The 26,012-nt window shown below is 39.2% G+C and overlaps 1 protein-coding gene across 1 annotated transcript in view; it reads right to left on the bottom strand.

Annotated features, from left to right (window-relative positions):
* Positions 1-8,523: 8,523 nt before the first annotated feature.
* LOC122322572 (probable serine/threonine-protein kinase dyrk1) overlaps positions 8,524-26,012 on the bottom strand; it is a 113,252-nt gene continuing 95,763 nt past the window's right edge. The window contains exon 4 of the mRNA XM_043215344.1: positions 8,524-8,552. Coding sequence (XP_043071279.1) covers positions 8,524-8,552 — 29 coding nt within the window. The remainder of the gene's footprint in view (positions 8,553-26,012) is intronic.

The raw sequence follows: 26,012 nt of genomic DNA, 5'->3' as shown, positions 1-26,012 counted from the left end.
ACTGTGACAACAATTTCCAAGCTGTCATCTGATCTAGACAAAATTGTTGAAAACAAATAAATACGCCAATAAGATGAAGATTTGAAAGCTTCTTCAAGATGTAATCGCAAAATCAGACTTTTATTCTCAATTATGAATTCTGATTTAAGCACTAATATTTATATATATACTTAATTATTGTTAAGTTCGTTACTGGACGCTTCAGACAGCCAACTTACAGATATTTATGCCGATTTTTGAATGGTTAAATTGAATATGCTGACACAGATTTTATTTGGCATAAGCATTACCAATTATGGTATTTGTCAGTGTATATTATGTGGGCTTAAGTGTTAAGTCTCAGACCGTTATATTTATTGGCAAAAAGATTACGTTGAGTTTACAGTCAGATCTAAATTTGTATACAGCATGTTTGTAGAGGCTTCCAAATTCCTCGCATTACTCTTATTTCTTGTAGGTAATCTGCTAGCCACTGTGTATTGCTCTGAGCGTTGCTCCAACTTGCTTGAAATACCCCTGACGAGGCGATGCACTGGCACACTCACGCATTCTATACGGCGCAAATATGCCGACAAATACGCTGCGATGGATGCACCCTATGCCTTATTTTCGGTCGACCCGCTAATGCTGAATGTTTTCATCACAATTTATGACTCGCCCGTGATAAGCTGTGAGAAGCTGATGGTGAACGACTCTAATCACTTTGTCTGCAATGAACAAGAGATTAAGATAATGTATTCAAGAATGGTGTGCTACGAGTATCCCATGCGTTATTTGGGTGCGCTGAGAGACAATTGCATGCGTACAAGGAATGTCGCCTATCACTCCATAGAGCAATCCATTCTACACTACGCAGATTTCTCAAGTATGGCTGAATCAAAGATTGCAAATTGTTGGCTATTGATCGTTTGTATTGTAATTGATTTCAAATTGATGGAGTAGTGAAACTATAGGCTGAAGGTATTAAATTGAATCGTGTATGTATCATATTGTCACTGCCAGCATAATGAGTACCGTCTGAAGCCCATATATTTTAGTGGAAGGACCATTCAAAGTAATGTAAAACTGCAGCAGGTACGTGCGATTCCAGAGATTAAGTGTGTTGAAAGAAAATTCGCTGTTAAATTGATTTACATATTCGTACATGTCTGAAAAGGACTGCAGCAAACAAAGCAAAAACACTGAGAAAGAGAGAGATATATATATATAGAGTGGGGGAGAGAGAAATGTAGAGTATGTAAATAAATAAAATTGAAGCGACGAATGTATGTGAATAAAAACGGAATATACTTTCCATTTTGCTTTAATGAAAGTTCTGTAATTTAACTCCTTTTTATACGAGTACACTTTCTGTGTTTGGCAACAGCCATATCCTTTATTATGTTACAATAATAAATTGTATTAAGTGTATTTGCGAAGTGGAGCGACAACCAGGTCGGCAACTGAATGCCAGGACACAGGTGTATTGACTGCCACATGAAAAGCAAAATTGAATTAAGTGACAAAAATGCAAACAAACAAAAAAAAAAAAGAAAAAAAGAAAAAGAGAAAATTGGAAATTTCATTCCGTTCAGTTACAATTCAATCTGAACCCTTCTGCAGCTATTCAAAGCCAAAATTACAATTCCCCAGTATATATAACAGTTTGAGCAGTATGCGTATTAGAGTATAAAAAGATCCTCCCCATATTGCCCATTGGCAATACGCATTTCAGTCGCTGTTGGCAACACTCGCTGTTAGCGCCGTCATTTTCATTGTGATTTTAATATGTGTCACATGATTCACAGCTGACGCTCCCTTTGTGCTCAGACTTGGCTGCTCTGCAATTGACAGATTTTCCACACAAAACACCAAAATCAGTTGGGTAACAAATGCTGTCATCTTTTCGCTGATGATGTATACAGAGTTAGTGCTCTGAATGCAATTAAAGTATAGGACTAGAAGCTAACCACACAAAAGTTGACTAATTATTTGTTGAACATGAATAATGTCGTTTAAGAATGCTTCAAGTTATCTGTAGTTTTTATCGATAATAAATCAAAATACTAGACTGGGCGAGAAGTTTTATTGATATACTCGCACTTTGCACCAACCGGCTAATAATTTAGTTTATCATTTCCATGACACGCCAACGAACAGAGGACGCACCCAATCTGCCCAACCAAAATCAAATCCCCGCCTCGAAGAGTCAATGTTTCGAACTCACGTGCGGCCAAAAAGCAAAGGAAAAAAAATCATTCTGGTGGGGCAACGGAAAATATAAACGACAGCAAATTATTTGCTGTCAGCTGGGGCGTATCAAAAGATTCGAGTGTGTCTGTGTGCGTGTGTAAAATTCCACAGGACAAAGGCGACAACCGACGAGGCGACGAAGAAGCAGCGAAAATGCATTGCGTGTCTCAAAACTAAAGCGAGCCCCACAACCAAAAAATTACAGAAAATTGATATTAAGAAATTGCATGAAATGAGTAAATGAAGCGTAGCAAAACACGCCCGTCTAATGGACTGCCTGATTGCCGTCAGAGCTAACAGGTTATAGCCACCAGGGCTGAGAGGGCCGTCAAACGTATCCGTATATTAAAAAATTCTTGGAAAACTAATCAATGTCAAATGTATTTTGATTGTGTCGCACGAACGACCAACGACCAACGACAGACAGTCAGACAGACAAAGAAAATCGGCGTTCGATCCTTAAGCTTGACTGCATCGATTCAAGCCGATGGGTTGGTCCGTCCAGTGAACAGACGAGCGCGTGATTAGCCGAAATTAGAAAATAATTTGCTTTCTAGCTGGAAATTTAGTAGCTGCCATAAATTTTTGCCGACACATGTACTGCTACTGCCTGAATGAGGGAGTGCCGCGATTGTAAACAAAGGTGACTTATCCACATTTCAATAAGAGTGCCACAGGCCAATTGGGTTATTGGCACAACAAATAGGCTACTGAATGCAGCTCAAGGCGGAGCTTTAGTGATATAAAAAATGTACGTATATCAATTTCATATTCCTTAGCTTACTTTAATATTCTTGAAGGAAAAAAATTGATCTGAATTTAAAAAAATTCGTTGTGAGCGATTTTCGAAAATGTTGTTTGATATTTTTTCAAACTTTACACACATCACCAAGTTTTAAGGGCTAAAGAGTATTGAAATATGATTGCTCGTTTGCATTCTCTATAAACTCTAATGGGTTGATTTGGAAAGGGCTCTGTAAGGCAAACGTTCCCACCAGGATTATGCTCTGTGTACAAACAAATTAGCGGCAAAGTCCGTTCAATGAATGGCATAAAATGAAATGTTGAAATATCATACACAATTTTGCTGACATTGAGTGGAAATTCATCAATCGTGAATGACACGATGCACTCCCTTCGCACCCCTATCCGTTGTTCCCATGCAACAAGCAGCACTGCAACAGCTGCTATCAAATTGACATTTCTACTTAACATGCGGCACAGAGGAGCTCAATTTTTAATCGGTTTTTTTCGAGCTGCATTTCGGTAGGCGCAGCAGCAGTAGCAGCAACTCATTATTTTTATTAATATGATTTTCACTGCACTTGAGCGAGCGAGCTGCAATTTCGCATTTTGTAATTTAAATTTTCATAAATTAAGCTGCGACGAGTGATAAAGATGATGAAGATGCCACTGTCAATGCATATCATTGTTTTCTCCAACGAGCAGCCATTTATTTGCAATTATTTGCTTTAAGTATTAAAAATACAAAAGCTGCGAGTCAGCCGCACGCTTCACACTCCCCCCTTCCTTCCAGCAACCCGATCAACCCTCATCTAAAGCGCTGCATTACTTCAGGGGAAAAGTGCTTCAGCACAAATGAACAACTGTGCATTGTCCTGGGACCTGGTACCGGTATCGGATCGATTGGAAATGCGCTTTTAATTGTTGTCAGAAGGATTCAGAATACTGCCTCCTCAATTCTGTCACACAAGTTGTCATTCTGTGGCCAAGGCGGCCACCCAGTCCGTTCGCGTTGACGTTGACACACTTTACTGATTTCATTGTAAGTACATTTAATTATATTCTGCAAAGAGGTGTAAAAAAAAATTAAACAAGTGTCGTTAACAGACAGCACAAACTTCAGTGCGTGTCGTGCGAAGCGATTATCAATAGTCCAGCAGACTGTCTTCTGTCCCCGAGCTTATCCTTATGTCCATTCTGTCCATTACAATGCCTCTAATTAAGTAATGAGTAATAAGATAAGCTCACCACTTAAAATGACCATTTATCACAATCACGCATTAAGAACCAAGTATGTTATTTTATTATTTCTGTAGAGACAGATATTATGCCTCTGCCTCTTAAGCGATCAATCCCAATGATTGATCTTAGAGCTCCTGTTTGAAAATTATTTATGGCGTAAGCCCCTAGCTGAGAGAGTCCTTATGTATGCTTATTGCTGCGTAATCTTTCAGAATGCATTCGGGATTCTTGTTTTTGTTCTTAGTTTGTGTAAGGATTTCCGCATCCGGCGATGTTCTGTCAACAAGTCTGTTTTTATCCGTGGCGAGTTTTTACTTATATTCAGCCAGTCAGTTGCATAGTTGCATAGTAATCTTTTGCAGTGTCTCTCACTAACTGCGTTTCCTTACGTGTGCTGTGGTGACTTGGTCATCGTCCACAAAATGGTTCAGGACTCCAGATAAGTGAACTGTCTTCCCTCCCTACCTATAGATTTATGACTCTTTCGAGTAAAACATAAATCCATTTAAATTACTTGTGACAAATTGATTAATTTTAATAGCCAATCAAGAGAAATATTTTAAAAAATGCGACTGCATTTCCAATTTGTAGGGTTGGTTTTAGGTTCATTAAATATGATTTGAGTTTTTACTTTGTCCTTCTAATGAAGCATAGTCCAGAAACCAGTAAACCATCCACTGCACAAATGTCCTTCGGGACTTGTTATTGCTTCGTTGCAAAATGATAAGCGTCCTCGGGGGGAGTGGCTGGGCGTTAATGGCAACTGTGCGGATGCCCGTGGCGTATTCATAATACAACTTGAAAGGGTTTGGTTTGATTGTGGCTGCTTGCTACTGCAGTTGCCATCGCTGCTGGTGCTGCGGTTGGATGCCTCACTTTGGACTGACCAGCACCCCAGCACCCGCCGTCCCTCAGCGCAGCTGTAGTGTGAGCGAGGCTTATATGGATTTTTATAAAAGTTAATTGCTTAGTTTCAATGTTTTGTTAACAGCTCTGCGTTGCTGTTGTTGCCGCTGCGCTTAATCGCCTGCACTTGCAACGGCCACCGAGAGACGGCAAACTTAGCCCCATTGGACTTGTTTGCATGTTATGTAATTATTCCAGTGCAACAGTCAAAGCGACGTTTAAATCTATGAGTAAAAGCTCAAAGAAAAGTTAAGAGCAAGCGCTTATTGCAAAATCCATAGAAAATAAGTTGCTCTCTAGCTACCGTTTAGAGGATTAATCTTTAAGTTTGCACTATTCACTTGGATATCCGTAATATTTATAGAATTTTAATTTAAGTTAGAGTTTACTAAAATAAATATTTGTATTTTTTGGGAAAATAAGTTTATCTGCGCCCAATAATAGAATTACTCGTAATAACGTAAGTAAATTTAAAGAACTTTTTACTCACACCCTATAAAATGTATAGAATATTACTATTATTATTAAACTAGATTCCTAGAATACTTATCGATTTATATTAATATTAAGTATACATAACTAAATAGACTTAAGCGAGGAAAATATCAGCAACGTTACTAAATAAATTCCATTACAAGTGAAGAAAACTTTTGTCGGATCGAATTGCAATTTCCATTTGATCGAATTCCCAAAGATCGAGTATAATAAAAATCAAGCAAACCCAAAACTTCATGCCTCTCAAGTCGAGCAACATATGTGTGGCAATATTTGAGGTGCACGCGCACTTAAGGGCCACCTGGATGCCTAGAGATGCAGGTTGGCTACAGTTCGTGCCACAAGCACGTTAATACAATTAAAAACAAACCAATTTACTTACGACAACACAGCTCTGGCGACATAGCCTCCAAATTGATGTTGTTGTGGGTGTGTTGTTGTTTGGTTGTGGCTGCTGCTGTTTGCTGCTGCTGTCAGCTACAGAACTCTCTGATGCCATTAGGCGTAAGTGGCATTTTCCTTTTGATTTTGGTGGCATTTGGCTTTATTAAGCAAAACATCCATCGCACTTGTCCAGGTAGAATGGCACTCCGTCCGTCCGTCCGTCTGTCTGTCTGTCTGTCTGTATGTCTGCCTGTCGTAGACTATGCCTGAGGGTTTCTTTGACGATGTTCAAATGGGTCAATATGCTGCCGCTGTCTGCTTTAGCTGGCGGTACGTGAAGTTGCTGAGATTCTCATGTAATATTCACCACGATACCACAGAGTGACATCTTTTGAGGCCTCACACGGTTTGATGGTGTAAGTGTGTGTGCGTGTGTGCATTTGGTTTATGCACGCAGCTTCGATATCTGGTAACCTATGTCATTTAGGTGTGCGTGTTGTAGTCATTTTTGGTGGAGGATATTTGGGTCGCGTGCTCGTGACAAAGAAATTAAAGTCTCCTTGAAGTCCGCTGCTCAATCATTCATTGCACTTTTGCTTATTTATTCAACTAATGGAATTATTTGGTGCCACCCTAACCCCCTTAGTTTGCTGTTCCAAATAGTTCATGGATTGCCCCTATGTCTATTTGTCTACGTGTGCACCGAGATTTGATTTGCTCCATAGAGCTCGTCAGTTTCAGGCCTCGTCTTGGTTTTGTCATCTTTTCATATTTATTCTACGTGTGCTCCAGTTGCCTCCTCTAGTGCTTCCTAAAGTGCCTGGGAACGTGTCTTTTGTTGTCTTTCGTCGACATCATCGATGCTCTTTCAGTTCTATTTATCTAATTGATTTCGATTGTTTTTCTCTTCGCTTGCTTACACAAGCCCTGATTAAAATTGTTCGCAATATACAAGAAAAGAACAATTCATTTGGCTATTTAGTAGGTCAGAAAGCCAAGTAAAAATATATACTAATAATCAAAGGCAGCGCCTTGGTTAAAGTGTTAAACTTTTAACTAGAGTTGACAGGTGTATCTCGGAGCTGTGCACAGCTGTCTAACACCTCAGCTGGCGAAGAAAGGCCCTGAAGGGCAGTGGGCAACTGCCTGGCAACTGGTAAATAGTCACTGAATAACTGACAGGCATTCAGGCAATGCAACCAACTGAACTGAAGCATGCAACCAACAAAGGTGCCAGCTGCAGCTCTTTCTTCTTCAACTGCTTTTGGCAAATTAAATACATTTTATTTCAGACAATTTACCTCTTAAGTGCTATAAACTTATGTGGTTTATCAATTTCGGTTCTAGCAACGTTGACAATGAATGGTTGCTATAATATTGATGTACTCTCTCGTTGCAATGAATAATAATTTTATGCATGGGGCCAACTAGAATTCCCTGAGCTGTAATCCTTGGTGTCTGGTGCTCGAAGCCGGTTTATTGAGCTGCAATCGAGACTCACTCGAAAGCACAGAAATTGAATAAAAATGCTAAAAAGGCATAGCACAAAAATATTGCATCAAAGGTTAACGTCGCCGTCTGGTCTGGGCCAGGACAACGATGACGTCGACAACACCGCCAGGAGTTGTAGAAAACATGGCAAAAGTTTTCTACAGTTTCCCTGGCCATGTCATTGGCCTGTCTGTAAATCTGCCATCTTTGCAGTTGCAGTTGCTGTTGTGGCTTGCAGTCAACGTACAAAATTGACTTGATAAAAAGTTCAGCTATTTTTTTCGACTTCATTTGCCGGACGTTGGATGTAGTTCGCAAGACGGGGGACGTCGGAGCTTCGAGTTGTCAGTTGTCAGACGCTTTTGTGTCTCATCCACACGTTTTATGAATTATAATAAAATTGCCGGAGTATGTTTTCTGTATCAGCGTTCCTGAGACTCCAAAGAAGCCAAAGAGCAAGCATTTCATGTCCTTCAAGTTATTCATTGTATTGAACATAATATATGGGCTCAGGCGAGCTCAAGATGCGATTTAAAAATCCGAGTTATAGTAGTAAATTGTGTTTTCATATTAAATTCACCAATAATCGACAACGTTGTCCCAGCATTATATTTTCTCTTTCACTACACGCATCCATTTAACAGACACCATAAAAATACAAATAAAATCTCGGGGACTGCATAAAATCATAAAAGCGTATAATAATATTTAAAATGGATTTTTATTGATTTATGGCATTTCACTTGATCCTTGTGCGGGTATTGTGTGCTATATTTTGTGTATATTTTTTTTGTCCCAGCACCAAATGCGCGTATTTATGAAATTTTCAATTCACTTTTCATTTCCAGTGTGAGCTCCAGTTACAAATTGATATTTATTTCCTTTCACGTGCGAAATGTGCTCAATTTGTAAGAGCCAACATGACAAAAGTCAACGCCCAATAATATCCACGGGGAAGTGTGGAAAATTTCCTTGAGGCCATACACAAATAGTTGCAAGAGACAAAAGCCGCACGAAAATTGAGCAGACTTAATTGAGCATCTGAAAGATTAAGCAGACTGAACTGAAATTTAAAGTAACGATTACGACCAAGGAAAATATAAATTTTATTATTTTGACTTTCTAATTGGTGATTACGCTTGACCAATTATTATTCCAAATCATTAACACCTCAGCCTCGAGGGCAACGATTTTACAATTGAATTTAACTGCAGTTGTGGAAAGCTTGAATTAAATTGAAGGCAGGCACACAAAATCATCAAGAATTTGTACACTCTATAGTGGAAGGAAGCAGAGTATATTCAGATGATTCATAAGATTAAGTATAGACATCGAACATCGTATCCTGAATAGTATAGTCTGTTAGGATCGTGAGTGTATTCAGACAGTTAGTTCACTAGATATTAAGAATTGAGTATTATTGGTATTTGGGGTGAGCTGCAGACTGTAACATAACATCTGAAAACTAACATGCAACTATGTACGCAACATACGATATCGATATATATCGATATCAATGACGTAATCACGCACTTCAAGTAGAAGAGCTGGATCGTTGTTAAAAAAGTAAAGTGAGCAGAAGTGCAACTTAGTTTTGAGTGCTGCAGATGGGATTTATTTTATCCATAACAGTTTATTCCTTAATATCGTATTCCGACCGAGTGCTTAAGAACAAATCAAAACTAGTTTATAACTTTCGATTCCTCATCGCGAGGATAATGAGTTTATTTAAAAAATTATGTTTTTCAGATTATCTTATTTGGAAGTTAGTTTTGCCGGCACCGATCCCGTTCTTGTCTGACATTTTGAGTTGCCTGCAAGTGCCGTTCTGCTGTCAGGCTGGCTTCTTGTTTTGTAGGCATTTCTGGCGTGTTGCAACTTCTTTGCTACACCTACGTAACACTTCATTTAGCTGCTTGCAACTTTACAGGTTTGCGTGTGTATGATATTGTTGTGTGTGTGTGTGTGTGCTTGTGTATGTTTGCGAAATAGTTGTGTACTCTCTGCTACTTGAACTTTTTGGCTTGCTTTCTTTAGCTTGGGGGTAAAAATGCTTCCTCAACTTTTTTGCCTGCATTGTTTTTGACTGCAGTCACTTGCTATGTATTTATGTATGTGTATGTGCAAGCTATTGCATACTGGCCTACAAGTTGCCTAGTTGCTACACCATCCCATACCGCTGCCAGCTCTACCCTGTCCTGTCCTGTCCTGTGCTGCTGTCTCTGCAGCTCTTACTTTACTTTTGCATTAGTTCGTTGTGCTGCTTGTGTCTGCCGCTCTCTGCTCGTGAAGCCTGTAATTTATTTCTTGTTTTGATTGAAATATTGCTTTACAAGCAAAAAGACACGCACACACACAGACGCTTGTCTGTGGCAAGAGTGCTGTTGTTGTTGTTGTTGGTTGGGGATGGAGGAGTTAGGGACAAGGCTTAGCAAATACGCAGCGTAGGCTCTCTCTGCTAACTGCCTGCGTTGCGTTCTGTTCCGTTCCGTTGGAGTGACGGCCTGCCTGCAATACGCACACCCTCCGAGGCACAGCTGCACTGAGAGAAATTCCAGCGGCGACAAATGTTGCCGAACACATTGTATTAATTCGCATATGAATTACACTTATTTTAAAGTATTGCTTGCAGTGCTTCTTCGAGTGCAAGGCAGAACTCGCAAAGTTATTCACTTCAAAGTGCAAGGCACTTGTTTCCCTGTCCCGCTCACAGCCAGTGGGCTGTGCTTGTGTTTTTGTTGTTGTTGGATACCGTAAACAGTCATATTTCAATCAAAATTACATATTGAATGTTGTACCGAACAATTTCCAATTGGGAAACGGGCGCAACATCAACATCAACTTCAAATTTTGGAGCTGTTGTTGTTATTATTTTTGCTTGCATTTCGTTTCTGTTTTTGTTTTTGTTGAGTCAAGAACTTTTTGTTCGCTGTTGGTATTGTTGGTGTGCTGTTTTCTGATTGCGAAATGTTTAGAATTTTTGCAATTAAGTACAGGAAATAAGTGCTTACAGTTTAATGTTGCAGTTTGATTCAGGGTAGTCAGCCCCAAGTTAAAAATCAGCAAACAGCAAACCAATTGCAAATGGTCGTCGAGTGCGTCGTCATAATTGCACACATATTGAATATAACTATTGTTATTCTCACAAGCTTGTTTCTGATAATAATAATAGTAATCATGCAAATATCCAGCAGCTTGGTTATCTCTCTCGTAACAATGCAAAATTAATTCCAAGTGCTTGTCAATGGAGGACTACTCAAAATAAACGACTTTTGAGCGGTTTTTGTGAGATCGCGTCAAATTGAATCAACAACATTAGCAACAAAGAGTACGCCCAATCGCTGTTCACCCTGCCACTCCACCATGCAGTATGGTGTTGAACCCTTGCCATTGCTGCACAGCTTCATCATCGTTATGATGCTCAATATCTCAAAGGCGGCTGCTGCTTTTGCGTCTCTCGTCTGCCATTTTACGTTATAAATTGCATTATAATTCAAATTTTGCAATAAATCTCAATTTCAGCACAAAGACGTAAGGACGACAATGGAGCAAAGGCGCAGGAGGCGGCAGTGGCAGAGACTGAGGCAAAGGCAATGGCAAAGGCAAAGGCATAAACTTTATAGCTCTCGACGCACCTTGAAAAGAAGTGCCCGGCAAATCAATCGATTACGCGACTTAACTTTCCAATAGCTTCTCGAGGCAAGGAGTGGGCAGGTGGGGAGGCAAAGAGGCTGGCAGCCAGCTAACATTCAGCCGGACGGGTAGCAATGCCTTTATGCTTATGGTAATAATGGGTAGACGGCAGACGGAGGGGGTGCTGAGATTGAACTGTCGGTTGTTAGTTGTCTGGCAAAATCAGTTGTACGCCTCCTTTATAGAATATACTTTGCCAAAGAGTCGAAGTTGCTGCCATTGTTGCATTCTTATAATTGTATCGCTAATAGCTGAGAGTAGAGAGCAGAGATAGTAAATGAGCAGGCAAGTAGTAGAAATTCAATGCTTACTTATCTTATAATTTAAATATGAACATTAGCTTACTTCAACCTGAAAGAATCTGCTACAAGGCAGGAAACTGCCAGTTTGGCATATTGAAACATATTAAATATTAACAACACACAGCTGTATGTATGTGGGTGGACATCGAATGTGATAAGTTGATGGGTGTGTGCCCAAAAAGGGTCACCAGACAAAGCAGAAATCCGCAAATGGGGTTAAAGAATTGAGTTAACGTGCGAGTTTCGCTTTTAGCATTTTTTCTTTCTTTCCGGGCAGGCCAACTTTGACCGTCACAGCTATTTCTCAATCAATTTTCTGTTCAGCATGCGAAGGTACATATTCAAGTGTAGTCAAGTATCAGATGATAATAGCTTCGTAATGCCATCATGCATAGCAAATAACATATCCTAAGTGTCTGAGATATATAGGTATGTAGGCTATTATGTGTGTATATGCATACATACTTACAGATATCAACATATATATTCATATATGTAGCACGCACTTGGTTGCTCTTGCAATTTTTCAATATTCCGGCAAAGGATTAACATAATTTAGCAATTTTCATAACCTCAAACTCAAGCAACGTTAACCCTTTGCAAGGTAATGGGCACTTGGCAATTTAATTTCTTGCACGCACAATCGACGAGCTAAGCTTCAGTGCCACACCCCCGCCCACACACACACACACAAGCACATACACACACACACACTTAGTGCGAGAATCGTCTTCGTACCCAACACAGCAATATTGCCAGTCATAAATCCTGCTTAAATTGTGCATGCAGAGGATTTTTGTTCCAGAACGCTGCCCCCCAACCACTCCCACAAACGCAACGCAACCCAACCAATCCAATCCCCCCCTTCTACACCTCTCCGCATTCTCTCACACTCTTTGGCACTTAGCCTCAATGCTCAACTCTCTTTCTCTCGCCATTTCCCAGCTCCCATTGAAACTACCCAAATAACGCACGTTGCTTGTCTCTCTCTCCTCGTGGCTCGTGTGCATATGTTAATAACCGAGAGCTTTGGCATCAGTGCGTGTTTATGCACGCATGCTATCTCTCTCACTCTCTATCTATCTCTGTCTCTGTCTCTCAATGTGCTGGTTGTTAGCTCTCCTTCGGTTCGTATAACAGTGCGCTGTTTTCGAATGCGCTCCTTTTTATTTGATATTATTACGATAATTTATTTGGGCAATAAATTTTGCAAGAGAAATGCATTAAATTTTTGCTGTTTTTTTTTTTTTTTTTGTACCCTTGTGCCATAATTTCAATCTCTTTTTGTAGATGGCGCTTACGATATTCTCTTTGTGTGTGTTGGTATTGGTTGCAGGCTGACATAGTTAAAGATTTGCGGTCAGTGGCAATTCACATTGAGTATTCTTTTATGCTATCCAAATATAACTCAATTCTATCTAAAAATACTCGCTGACTCATTTGTGCACAAGCAAAAACTCGAAATTGACTGTTCGCACATAAATCTCCAATGAGTTTCCACACAATTGCAGTTCAATGAGAATTCTCCTTATGCACATTAGCAAAAAAATAAATATAAAAAAAAAGTTAATGATTATGATTATTATGGGTATTCAACTGCTGAACATATCCGTGAATACATACTTATGTCTCAATATCTATGTGTATCAATCATTTTAGTTGCAAATCGAATAATAATGAATAATAGACAATCTTGATGAAATAACCAGAGTCAATATTTATATTTTTCACATATTATTTATAAGGATAAGTGTACAAGATAAACACTATTCGAACAGAACGCACACATGCAAAAGCTTTTGAATCTGGTCGAAAAAAAATGTATAAATGCAGCTGAAGAAAAACTATGACAAAATGCATATAAATTAAAGTAAATAGCTTGTAAAAAGCATAAATCATATTGTTAATGGTTTGTGCATTCGACATAGACCTTTTTTTATTTGCTTTTACGGATTTCTTTTTAGACACTTCCATTGTACGCCACAAATTTATCACTTTCCACAATACTCGAAACACTTTTCGATGTCACTTGTTTGTGTGTGTTATTTTTTATTTTTATTTATTTCATATTTGTATTTTGTGCATTGTTTGACACGTTAATTTAAATGGTAGTACACAAAGTAAATGGTCCTAACGTGAAATATTGTTAATAAATCATTAAAGCAAGCAAAGGCAATTTAATGATGAACTTAAAATTGAAAGCCTACTTGATTTTCATTTATTGAATTTAATAGTGCTATTGAAATTTAAAATATTAGTCTAAACTGTAAGTCAAACAATCGCGTTGTACATTTTTATTTAATTTGTAAGATATTTGGATGCTTTTACCACACAATTGGCCTCAGTTTTGGACGGTTTCAATCGGAACAAAACTCCCAAGCACACCAAAACACGTCTAAAACTAAGATCCATTGTGGGTATTCTTTACTTTTTCGTGTTATGTAACTATTATTACGATTTGCACATTTGAGACCACACTTTTTGTATAATATTGGACACTCGTCGGTGGCGATGAGAGATTTGACCTGTAGCCAGCGAAAGACATAATTAAATGATAGAATGAGATCACCAAACAATAAGCAAGGAAATCACATTAAATAATATATAGTTTGCATAATTCGACATGCTTCTTACCTATAACTTATATTAAAACCGCTATAATTGAGTATTTGCAGCTTCACTCACCTGAAAGTAGAGAAAGAATAAAGATTATGAGTAATTAAGTTGTATTTTTCTTAGTGTTAATGTGATTGCTAAATTTGTTAAATTCGAAAATAAAATAACATAAACAACGATAAATAAAAAATTAGCATTCGTTATACTCTGATTTAAATATTTTTGGGGTGCATTGCATTAATGTGATAAAAATGTATGTCATTATTAAAGCACGCCTAATGCATTCTGATCAAATTCACACTCAGCGAGCTTCACTGCACTCAACAAAAGCCACAAAACACTTGAAGCCTAGCAGACTAAACGGACTAAATTAATACACAAATTGAATTATACAAAGAGCCCGATGGCATTCAACTGAAATATGCACGAAAAAGCCAGAATAAAACCGCAGTTGAGGGCACTTCTCTGATAAGTTGACCGTATTTAAAAGGGCGGACGGGTGGGTCGAACGAGCGAACCACTCGACAGAGACACATGTGTGTGTGTGTGTGTGTGTGTTAGTACCTGTAAGTGGGAGTGTGTTATACGCTCCGATTTTAGGATTGAGATGTGGCACAACTCACTTGGCTGGTCATATTTCCAATGGCTTAAAATAACACTACCCTACATAATTATGAAGTTACCCTTTATGAATTCAGAAAAATAAATAAATCAATATGATTAGAACATATTTTTATAATATCCTTTGCTCTTTTATGAAGTAACCTTCAACAACTAATATACAAATTAATGCTGACTTAAGACAACTTTTAATTCAAAATTCGAATTGTAAATTACTATTTGAGTACGCCATGAAAATAAGGTCCCATTTCAAATATAGTAAATTCAGGGATTTAAAGCAAACATAACAATAAAAACCAACTAAAATATGCTCGATTGATCGGCAATATTTGTTGGCTAGTGTAATCACTTGAGGGTTGGAGGCACGCACAACTTCTAATTAAACAAACATTTTGTAATTTTCGTTTAACGGCAAAACGACGACACGTGGGTTGCCTCTCAGGGTCGGAGGCGTGGCACAAACCACTTAAGTGCCAAAGCAATTTAAAGCGAGGCCAAAACGCAAAAGCGAATTTGCTGCAGGTTAAACACTAACAGAGGCAGAGAGAGAGAGAGAGAGAGAATGGTGAGGAGGAAGGAGTGCTTTGTGAAAGAGTAAACGGGCCAAAGAAGGCCAAACCACCCAAGTTGGCTGTGTGTAAATGTTTGCCTGAGTCTATGTGTGTGTGTATTGATAAGTTTACACATGTATTTGTGTAAATATGTGCCCAACATATTTTGCAAAAATAAACATAGCCCCAAGCTGTATAAGCAGCCTCACCCTTGATTTTCTGCCCTGTTTCTATTTCTACTTTTTTTTTTATTTTTGGGTCAAATATTTTGATGCTGCATTTCGATATAATTCAGTGCCAGCAGATCCCATTTATGTATTTTAAATTTATTTGTTTATTTATTAACTGCATTTTGTTTATTTCGTCATTACAGCCGCAGGCTTTGGGCTTGCTTTTCCTTCTTACCTAAAAATGTTGAGACAGCAGTCTTAAATCTACTTCAAAGGTGAAACTAGGGCTTCTTTTTTGCTTCGTATCGAGATGAATACAAATCCTGTACTTGCCTTAAGTTTAAAGTATACACATAGTCGTCATATAACTGGCAAGTTTCTTATCGGGCAATTAGCACTTTATATCTTTGGGGCAAATTATCTGAGCATCCACAAAAATTATTTATAAAGCCATCCAAGTACTACAGTGCAAAACTTTTGGCTCCCTTCAGCTGATTTCCTATTTCTTGAAAACTTAACTCATAATTTGCTGTTATTTAAAACCATTCATTTCCGCTCATTTTACTACTTGTTCAACTGTACCCCCCTACCCCCACCCCCAGCACACAGGACCCACGAACCAACCAACACCCCATGCTCTAATGGTGTCTATTTTTTGACGCGCTTACTCTCTCGCCACTATCGAACCAAGTCCTGGGTCCTGTGAAATCCATTAAAAGTTTTACACGAAAATAGTTGCACACTAAAAAGCTATAACTGTTAAATTATAGTATCCACCAAAGTTTACCAAGTCAAGCAGAGCAGAGAGAGACAGAGACAGAGAGAGAGAGAGAGAGAGAGAAAGAAAGAGAGAGAGAGAGAGGGAGAGAGAGAGAAAGAGATGGAGTGACAGGAAATGGAGAAGGGTGGAGAGACAGCAACAGTAAATAGCAACTGCAATAAACTATAAAATGGAAGTAAGTCCAAGAGTTGCGCGCAGCCTTATTAATAATTTTTAATTTCCTTGATGACTTCCAAGTTATTAACAGCGGCACGATGAAGAAATAGAAGCATCGTTACTTTGTACACCATGCATACCACACTCAACCACTCCCACCCTCTCCCGTCATCTACCGTCTCATGCTGCTCGGGACATTTGAAAAGTTTTTTGACAACTTGAAGAAGAGTTTTATGCGCATTTTGCTTATTTTTCAAGACTTGTAATTATTGCATTGATGCAACAACTACAGCAACAAAAGTGGCAACTGATGGTTCCTTTTTTTTTTTTTTGGCAAATTATGCGTTAAAAATAAAAAATGTTCAGCTCATTTTATACATACTATGAACATGACACGATTGTTTTTACTCCACGACATTTTTATATGTGTCTCAACTAATTAGATATAATTATTATTATATATTTTTGTGGAAGGTACAAAACACGATATGTAGGAATGATACATATCATATCTCTAACGATAATATTTTCATATCCTTGAATTATTTTGATACTGCAAGTACTAGAAAAATGCATTGAAAGATCTCTAGAGAATACCAAAATCCTCATTTTTCCAATTAAATAAATATTTTTGTATAACGCTTCAATACTCTTCTTGTTGATTTTATTTGATTGCGAGTATAAAATGACAAACAAATGGACTGAATTCCCCTTTTCCACTTGCTGCTCGCAATATTTTAATTGTGCTTCACTACTTGGCCTGTTTATTTGTTTGTTTAATTTTATAGCTTGTCCTGTTTGTCCTGCGGACAACTGCTTCATTTAAATGACATCTGTCAACAATTACGCTGAAATTACCGCACTTTAATTGAGCGTATTTTGATTGATTGGCTCTGGTCTCAGTTAACTCAGTATATATAGCATATTACAGCAATTAAATATACTAGTGTAATAGTTGAACTCGCTTGAACTGTGTGGATATGTAGGACGGTATATTTATTTTAATTTCAGAGCCCGGCCTCAATCATGGAATTATTAATGACTACACGTGTCCGGTGTCAGAAGACGACAAATTACCAGGGCAAACATCAAGCAGGGCAGAAAAAACTTGGAAGCCAACTGCAATAACTCTGAAAATAATTTAGATTTCCTTTAGAAATTGCAGAAGGGAGAGCAAACAGCACAAAAACACAAAAATATATATATATATACACACACACACACACAAACACACACACTGAGAAAAAAGATGTCGCTGTGTCTGTGGCAAGTTTGCTGCGTTCCTTGGCAGTTGCACAATGCCAAAAATGTCATTTGTCAAATGCAAACAGCTAAGAATAAACATCAACGGAAGTAATGCAGCCACAAAATACATAAAACAAGCGACAGCAACAACAACGGTAAGAATCAGAGAAAACACTGAAAAGTGTTGGGGCAAAACCAACAGACAGTGCAGCTAATTATCAGCAACAAGAACTCTGCAACTTCTCAGCAAAACATGGCAACAACAATAACAACACAACTGCTGCAAGAGGTTTGCGGAGGGGAAGGGGTTGGGTGGCAGCAAAAACTAAGAGTATTAATGAATAGCAAACGACTTTGACTTTGCCAGTGAGTGGGCAACCAAACAGACCAGCTAAGACCCCAACTCAACAACTAACCCCGCTTTCTCTTCGCTCTGCGAGCGACGAAGGTGGCAGTTTTTACTGAACGCTAAGTAATTTGGCCAAAACTGCAACGATAATGAGAATGGTGACGATGATGGTGATGATTATGAGGATGATGATGGGGCTGCGTTGATGATAATACAAATGCATTGAGCGTTGCAGCCAGCGACATTGGCTATTAATCATCTTTAAACAAAAGACAGGCAGCAAGTAGCATCAGCAGGAGCAGTAACTACAACACCAACACCAACAATAACAACAACAACACCACCAACAACAAACTAAAACATAAACATCAGGTTAACCCTTTCCGGCATCAGTGTCGCCCTCGTTTAATTTTCGTTAGCTTAAAGATCTGACCCACGTACAGTGGAATCATATTCCACAAATTGATGAAAATCAGATAGAATGTCGTCAAATAGTAGCAATAACTCAGTGTAATCTTCGATGTCCTTGTGACTTTTAACGTAATTTGCCATCTCATCTAGAGATCTTTGGCAATTGCCCACTGTTTTTGAATTACGAAAAGTTAGGAGCTTGAGTTAGATTAAATTATGCAACACGATAAACAATTAATAAAATTAATTAATATGCGATTTATTTAATAAACATTTGTTTTTATTGTTTAGAATATTCATTTCAAACTATCTTTCTTATTTATTATACATCCTCACAAGAGCATCACTTACGAATCGAAGCTGTGCCACTGTGCGCTGAGTCTGTTGCACATCGAGTGCAGTCAACAATGACAGACGAGCAAATGCTCTGATGTACGATGGGCTGCTGGGGGGCTTGTTGATATATGTCGCTTGGCTTGCCTGTTTGTTTGTTTGCTTTCGGGGGGAGGACTGGAGTGGGGTGTCGGGGAGCGGGGAGCGGGGGGGGCTACTGTGTTGCTTGTCGTCGTCGTCATCGTTTGTCGCATTGTCAAGAAGATGCATGTTGCTTGTCTTGCCAACAGTGCAGGCAAGTGCCTTTCCCCTGCTCCACTATGCCACTACGTCTTGGCGGCCATTGCTGTGGCATGCCCCTAAGCCAGTAAGCAGTCGAAGGGGGGCAGCATTAAATCAGCAATTGAAACAACATCACTCATGACACGTTTCGCCTGGTCTACGACATTGGGAATGAGTATGAGTATGAGAATGAGAACGAGAACAAGGCTGGCATCCATTTTGTGTGCGTTCTCCAGTCGTGCTTAATTTGCGTTCAATACAAAACACCCAGACACACACACACACGCATACTTATGTGCATTTGTGTGCCCCTAAAGTGCATTTAGTTGCCGGCATTTATTGTTTGCGGTCAAATGTTCTAAAGAGGACGACAGGTCCATCTGACTTTCGGCCATTGTCTTTGCAGCTGCCCATTGTCGTATTTCAGCCAGTCCACAAATGTGTGTGCATGTGAATGTAAGCGTGTGTGTGTGTGTGTGCCAACATATTGAAACGACATAAATGCATAATTAATATGGCTTTGCGTGCATCAACCCAACCGTGTAAGGGTGTCCCATTGTCCACCGCTCGACTTCAACTTAATTCTCACATTGAACTATTTGGCCAGGTCGCTCGATTGTTGTTCGCCAGTTTCTTGCTAATTAGCCCTGAAACTGACTGCGTTATTCATAAACGACGACGTTAAATGAAAGACGAGGAACAATATCACCACAAACAGCCCAATTAAAAATTTCAAATTCAATGCCTGACAGGTAAATATACTAAATTAAATTTTATTGTGAAACTATTACAAATTTATTAGAATGGCTATATACGAGTATATTTGAAGTTGTAGTACTGAAAAATTCAACATGCAAAAAAATATCGCACTGAAAATAAAAATCTCCTTAAAAACTAGACAAATTTTCTGATTTTCAAAATAAAAAAAATGATAAAAAGGTCTTATAATTATAAAAAAAATTATGATAGTAACAAAAAAATTAAGGAAAAACTCTATTGTATTCTTCTACCCTGATTAATTAGCCATTAATTTTCTAAATGTTGTACAAGGGAACCCAAGTTAATAAAAGAAAACCAAGGAAAGACGTCACAGCCTGGCGTTCTAGAAAAATATACCTTCTGAGTAATTAACTGAGTTACCTTTGGCTTTTGGGGCCAAGGGTAATGATATGAATATTTACCAAAGCTTTGGCCCCCTTTTTCTGAGTGTAGTCGTTGAGTTCCATAAAAATACTTTCAAAATTTCTTATTTAAATCATTGCGATGCTAAATTCATAGAAATCACAGACGATGACGCCTCGAGACCAGCGCTGTCTCTCTGTTAACTAGCAGAAAATGGAATGCTTTATGTGCACAAACAGAGCTCATTAGTATCCATAATTTATGTCAAAGTTCTTTATGTGAAGTGCCAGCAGGCCGCAGGCATCCTGCCAGCAGCAACTGGAAGAGTGACTCCAACAGCCGCCCCACAAATAACATAAACTCCACACCAGCCCCATTTCCATTCCCATTGCCAGTGCCATTGCCATTACCAGTTTCAGTCACCGATGCATCGCCGTCGACTTAAATCATAAAATCATGAACACACTATAAATATATATATATATATTTTTCGATGTTGGCAGACTGCGTTGCAAATAAATTTCACTTATAAGTTGAAATCGCGTTGTAATCGTTTCATTTAATGGGAAGCACGTGTGAAAACTGCAATTTCTCAGAGGCATCGCTTACGTTTGAGTGAGAGGGCGAAGGATGGTGTGTTGATGTGGTTGATGCAACTAAAATTGTATGTAGAGAGGAGCATGTTGAGCAGGAGGAAGGATCGCAACAGCAGCTCATTAGTATTGGGACAGCCCCAAGTTAAATGTCCCATGGGGCGATGGGATTGGAAAATTCAAAGTGTCAGTTGTTCAGTTTCCCAGCCGAGGGCTGTTTAGCTACTACTTATTTATAGATTTGCTGCTATACGATTTCTGTCTCACACTTGCCACTTGTACAGAGATTTGCTGAGGCAACAGATTTGCCAATGATTTAGTTGCATTCAGGCGTCAAGTAAATCTTAAAACTGCTGAAGGGAGCCAAAGACCAAAGATGTTTTGCTCTGTCTGCGCGTACAAGTATAATTTATGCGTCTCTTTAAAATGTCACTTGTCGGAACGGGACTGCTTTTCAATTAAGGCAGCCAAATGCAAATTTATGCAAATCCTTGGCCAAAAACTAAGCAACATCCAAGCAGTCTGCGACCATCCACCAACTCACCAACTCATAGCCGAGTGGCCGGTACGAAAATACATCAGTACAGTTTTAGCCAGAGGCAATGCCATTTTGTGACATTGTTCTGCATAATTTGCACCTAGAGCTGCAGATCGGAGCTGCCAAACTACCGTTGGAGCTACTTTGCCACCGTTAAATTAATAAAACGTAAAATTTCCCATTTTAATATTTATGAGTTTTTCGCGCAAAGCGTCGTTCCAACGAAATTTTGCACACTTTAACGCCCATCTGGCCCTGGGAATGAAATCATAAGACTATACGCGACAAACAATATTTCGCTGCCAGGCGGAGGTTGCGGCAAGGAGCTATCTCTCTAGCTTTCACACCATTAACTACATTTCTCAGAAGCTGCACAACATCAACAACAACAACAACAATAACAAAGACACTTCTTGGAGAAGGCAATTTCAGTTTGCCTTGGTTGTTAATGTAAAACGTTTTGCAGCCAACTTAAATTGCTCTTAGCTATGCGGATACAAAATATCTATCAACAATTTGAAAATTTAAAATTCTTAAATGGAAATTTGAATTAAAAGCCTGAGAACAAAATGTATACTATTTCTTTGTCATATATTCATAATATTGATTTATTTTTTATGTGATTTATCTGATGCCATAACAATTATATATAATTGTAATTATTATTTTGTCTGAAATTAACTATAAACTTCTCTCGAATAAATCAAGAAATTTGTGGATAATATGGATAAATGTTCAATTAACACTTAATGACTTTGAAATAAGCCATTTCTATGCAATTATTATTTTAATACAAAGCTGATTTCATAGCTTTTTATGTTGTGAAATTCATCAGTTAATTAATTTCTTTTTAAATTTGAAATTCTTAAATTAATTATATTTATTATGTTATATTTTTTAAATTTTAAATAACACTTTTATATATTTGGTTTTTCTTTAACGTTTTTAAATATTATGGATACTATTTAGCCCACATTAAATAAATAAATAACGAGAGCGTAGGCAAAGTTGATGCAGCATTAAATTAATAGTTGTAGTCTTAATAGATGAAAGCACTCAGACTCGCAGACAAACGAAGTGTTGAGCCTCAAAACTAAAGCCAATTCATCAATAACTTTATACACAACTGCAACACTGACCTTTGACCATTTAAGACTGCCAATTCAAACAGACAGAGTGACAAAATCCCAGTATTTTCGGCAACACCTCCCCAGGCCAACCAACTGCCGTCACTCAGCCAGTGAAACTGACTTGCCAACAAATTTGATTGCCTACTCATCAAATTGTTCATTTTTTTTCCTGTTCTGTGTGTGTGACTCCAGTTTGCAAGTGGTGCAAGTTGTTCGTTGCACACATTGAAAGTAAACGTGCGAGAATAAAAGTCATTTTGTGTCTCGCATCGTTCATTTCCCTTAAATGTTTCATGGCTTGGCGCGAAATGTAAGAAATGCACGCAAGGCACAAAGAACAACAACAACAACACACAGATCAGACTGCGTGTGTGAGTGGGTGTGCTGTTGTTGTTGTCCTGGGCTTGAAGTCAGCCCCCAAGCTGGTCAGTCAAGCCGGACAAGTTCGTTCAGCGCACTTCTGGCTCATGCCTGATGGTGCCTTTCCCCTCAGCGTGCACACTCCTCCTCCTCCCACCGATGTTATGTTTAATTGAATGCGATTTCATTACGTCGCGACGTTCTGACCGTTAAGACCTTCACCTCCTTTGCTTCACGCTCCGCTCGCCCAGAGCATTGCCAGTCGCAGCCCCATCATCAGCCCACATCATTGAACGGGTTGCAGTTTGGGGAGTGCTGCTGAAGCTGGCCCTGCGGAAATTGAGGCATTATTGTGATTCACTGATTTTGCTCTTTTGCAGCCATACCGAGAGCTGATGTTGCCTTGTTGATTTTGGCTTTTCAATGGGTTTTTGTGTGTGCTGGCGATTCGATCAGGTTATTAAGTGCACACACACACACACACACTTACACACACACAGACGCACATACACAATGGCATTCCATGTCCATTCAATTGCTTTGTCAGTTCGCTGTGAGGTGCGAAACTAATTTGCGCTGAAATTAGTTTTCTTTCTCTGCCAAAATTGACGCTGCAAGCAACCACCCCCTAATTCCTGCATGTTGCATGTGTTGTGGAAAGCTCAACAACAGGCCTGCATTTGACCCGGTCAATTCACCAGCTTCGCACAATTTTTTCTTTTTTTATTCCACGTCCGGCAACATTTTAATGAGCCGCACATGTCCAGTCCAACGTTGAACGTTGACTGGGTTTGTTGGCCTCGTTAAGCATTTCGTTCGCTTGTGAATCTGGCCAGCGGGGCATTAACGAGGCGTGTGGCATCCTGACGTCAATGATTAGAGTGGCATGCGTTTGGGGATTTGACGGCTGGCAGCCAAAATGTATGGGTAGACAATCTGCACGGGATATCCGAATTTTAACTAGGAAAAGCCTGCCCGCTAGTAGACAAGCGAAAATAAAACTTTTGTAAAAGAGAGAAAAAATGGCAAATATTAATCTTTTGCAAGATAATAATAATAACATAAATGAAATATAATAATATAAAATATAAATATATATTTATACTGAGCTAAGATTGTGACTAAAAAAACTTGTGCAGACTTTTTTCAGAATATATATTTTTCAAAAGTATTCTGAAGAAACTCCAATTTTTAATTGTGATTTAAGAAAATTTGCGCAATAGATCTAATAGAAATATTGTCAAGTTAACTATATTTGCACAACACTTTAAGGTATACACATTTAAATTAAACATATACTCAAATGAAAGCTGATCAAATTATATATAAACATTAATAAGGACACAATTGTCATCGATTTTTCAGCTTCAAGCTTTCAGTTACCATCTTGAGGAATACATATGAAACTTGTCATTAATGAAGACATTCCTTATGCTGCCACTATGACTGCTGTAATCCACAAGCACCGAAGTAAAAGACAACAATGCACGAAACTGAACCCCATATCGCTTCCCTCCAGATTTCAGGCATCATCCAGGTCTTCCCCCGGTCGTCGAGTAAGAACAAAAGGAAACGGAAGCAACTGAGCACACTTAAGTGAAGCGCGTAATCCGAGCCACATAACAAATGCCCCAGAATATGGAGCAGGAACGAAAGGAAGGCCAAGTAGAAGGAGAAGCACAACGGATCAACGGCAGCTTTGCACGTTTTGCCAAAAAAAAAGGAAAGAAAAACAGGCAGAAACTAAAACGGGTTCAGGACATCCACTGACCGAAGACCAACTGAATGGTTCTCATCTCATGAGATGCTCGTTTATGTCACATATACAGCAGGACAGTTCTGAATGGATGGGGGTTGCAAACAACGCATGTGACAATGTTAAACTGGAAATCATTGCACGGTCACGTGTCAATCTTTAATGTCCCTCCACCCCAGACACAACACCCACATTAGAAGTCTGCGTCTTGGGGATGCTTGCCAAGTGAAGCTGTCAAAGCGCATTTGACTTTTGCATTGCTCGAAAAGAAGCTACTAATCTTTCTCTCTTTTATTTCCTTTTCTTAAAACTTTGTTTCCTGCATATAATGACAGGCAGTTGAATAAACTAATATAATGCTTAGCTCGGACTTAGTGTTAAGAATAGCGTAGCGGCCGCAGTGTTGTTGCGTATTAAATTACCGGCCCTAAGTGTTCGGCATTCTACTCAATGGGCCATCAGGTGGTTGGCTACCTTGCTTACTCTGAGTTTTACATTAACAGCTCCTTGGTTGGTTTAACCAGGAAATGGCTACAGTTCCAAGTGGCATTATGCTTATGCTCGAATAAGGTCGCTTGGAGAATCGGAAAAGTTTTAGAGTAGTTACGATGGAAGGGAGAAAGCAGCAAACACAGCTGCCTGTGAACTATTCAAATCTATTACTGCTCTCGAAACTATCAGAGAAGGTCAGTTGTGCCAATCTGGCCAAACAATATATGTTGCAGCCCGAAATGAGGTAATAAACGTTTGTGTCCCAACTAATAAAGCCTTAAAACGTATCAAAGCTCACATTTAAACCCCGGGACTCTGTAGAGACAACGAAAAGGGCAGCACTTAATTTCAATTGCTGCAATTAAGAGCAGCCCACATGAGAGGTCGAGAGCGGGAAAAGAGAGAGAGAGAGAGACAATCCCCCATTAATATGTGTTTAAAAAGTTGGTCACTCTAGCAAACCCAACAGGAGCAAAGCCCAAAAAGTTCCCAACTCACATGTCTAATTAACAAGCCAAGGGGAAGAGAGAGAGAGATAGAGAGAGAGGGAGAGTGATAGTAAACGAAGCAAAGGGTTACAAGAAGTTCCGCCTCCTTCCGTCTTGTCGCATTTTTCACATGTGATGTTCGCTAACGCAACTTGCTGGCTGACCTTTTTTTCTGAACCAACAGCCACAAGCCGTGGCTGAGCTCAGGGCCACTGCCACTGGCACAGCCACAGCCACTGTCAGGTCCAAAAGACCAGACGCCGCACCTAGTTAGAGAGGCGAATAGACGGTTCAGTGCTGCCAAACTGTCTGCTCGACTGACTGCCTGGCATGCCCAACCAGTTGGGCGAATCAGTCAACCCTTAAATTGGTACGCAATGTCAGCGATGAATTATCTGCAACCTGCTAAACAAGCAAGCCAAGCGGGTAGCCCAACAGGAGAGCAACCCGGCAGCCCAGCAAACCGAACATCCAAGCATCCACAGTAGTTAGCACAAAGGGGGGTGGGGCGGGGCTGGTATGGTGTGGT

The sequence above is a fragment of the Drosophila grimshawi genome, unplaced genomic scaffold, assembly GCF_018153295.1.
Source record: "Drosophila grimshawi isolate 15287-2541.00 unplaced genomic scaffold, ASM1815329v1 contig_44, whole genome shotgun sequence".
Taxonomy (NCBI): domain Eukaryota; kingdom Metazoa; phylum Arthropoda; class Insecta; order Diptera; family Drosophilidae; genus Drosophila; species Drosophila grimshawi.
Note: the sequence above shows the minus strand (reverse complement) of the source record. Positions and strands in the feature narration are given on the sequence as shown.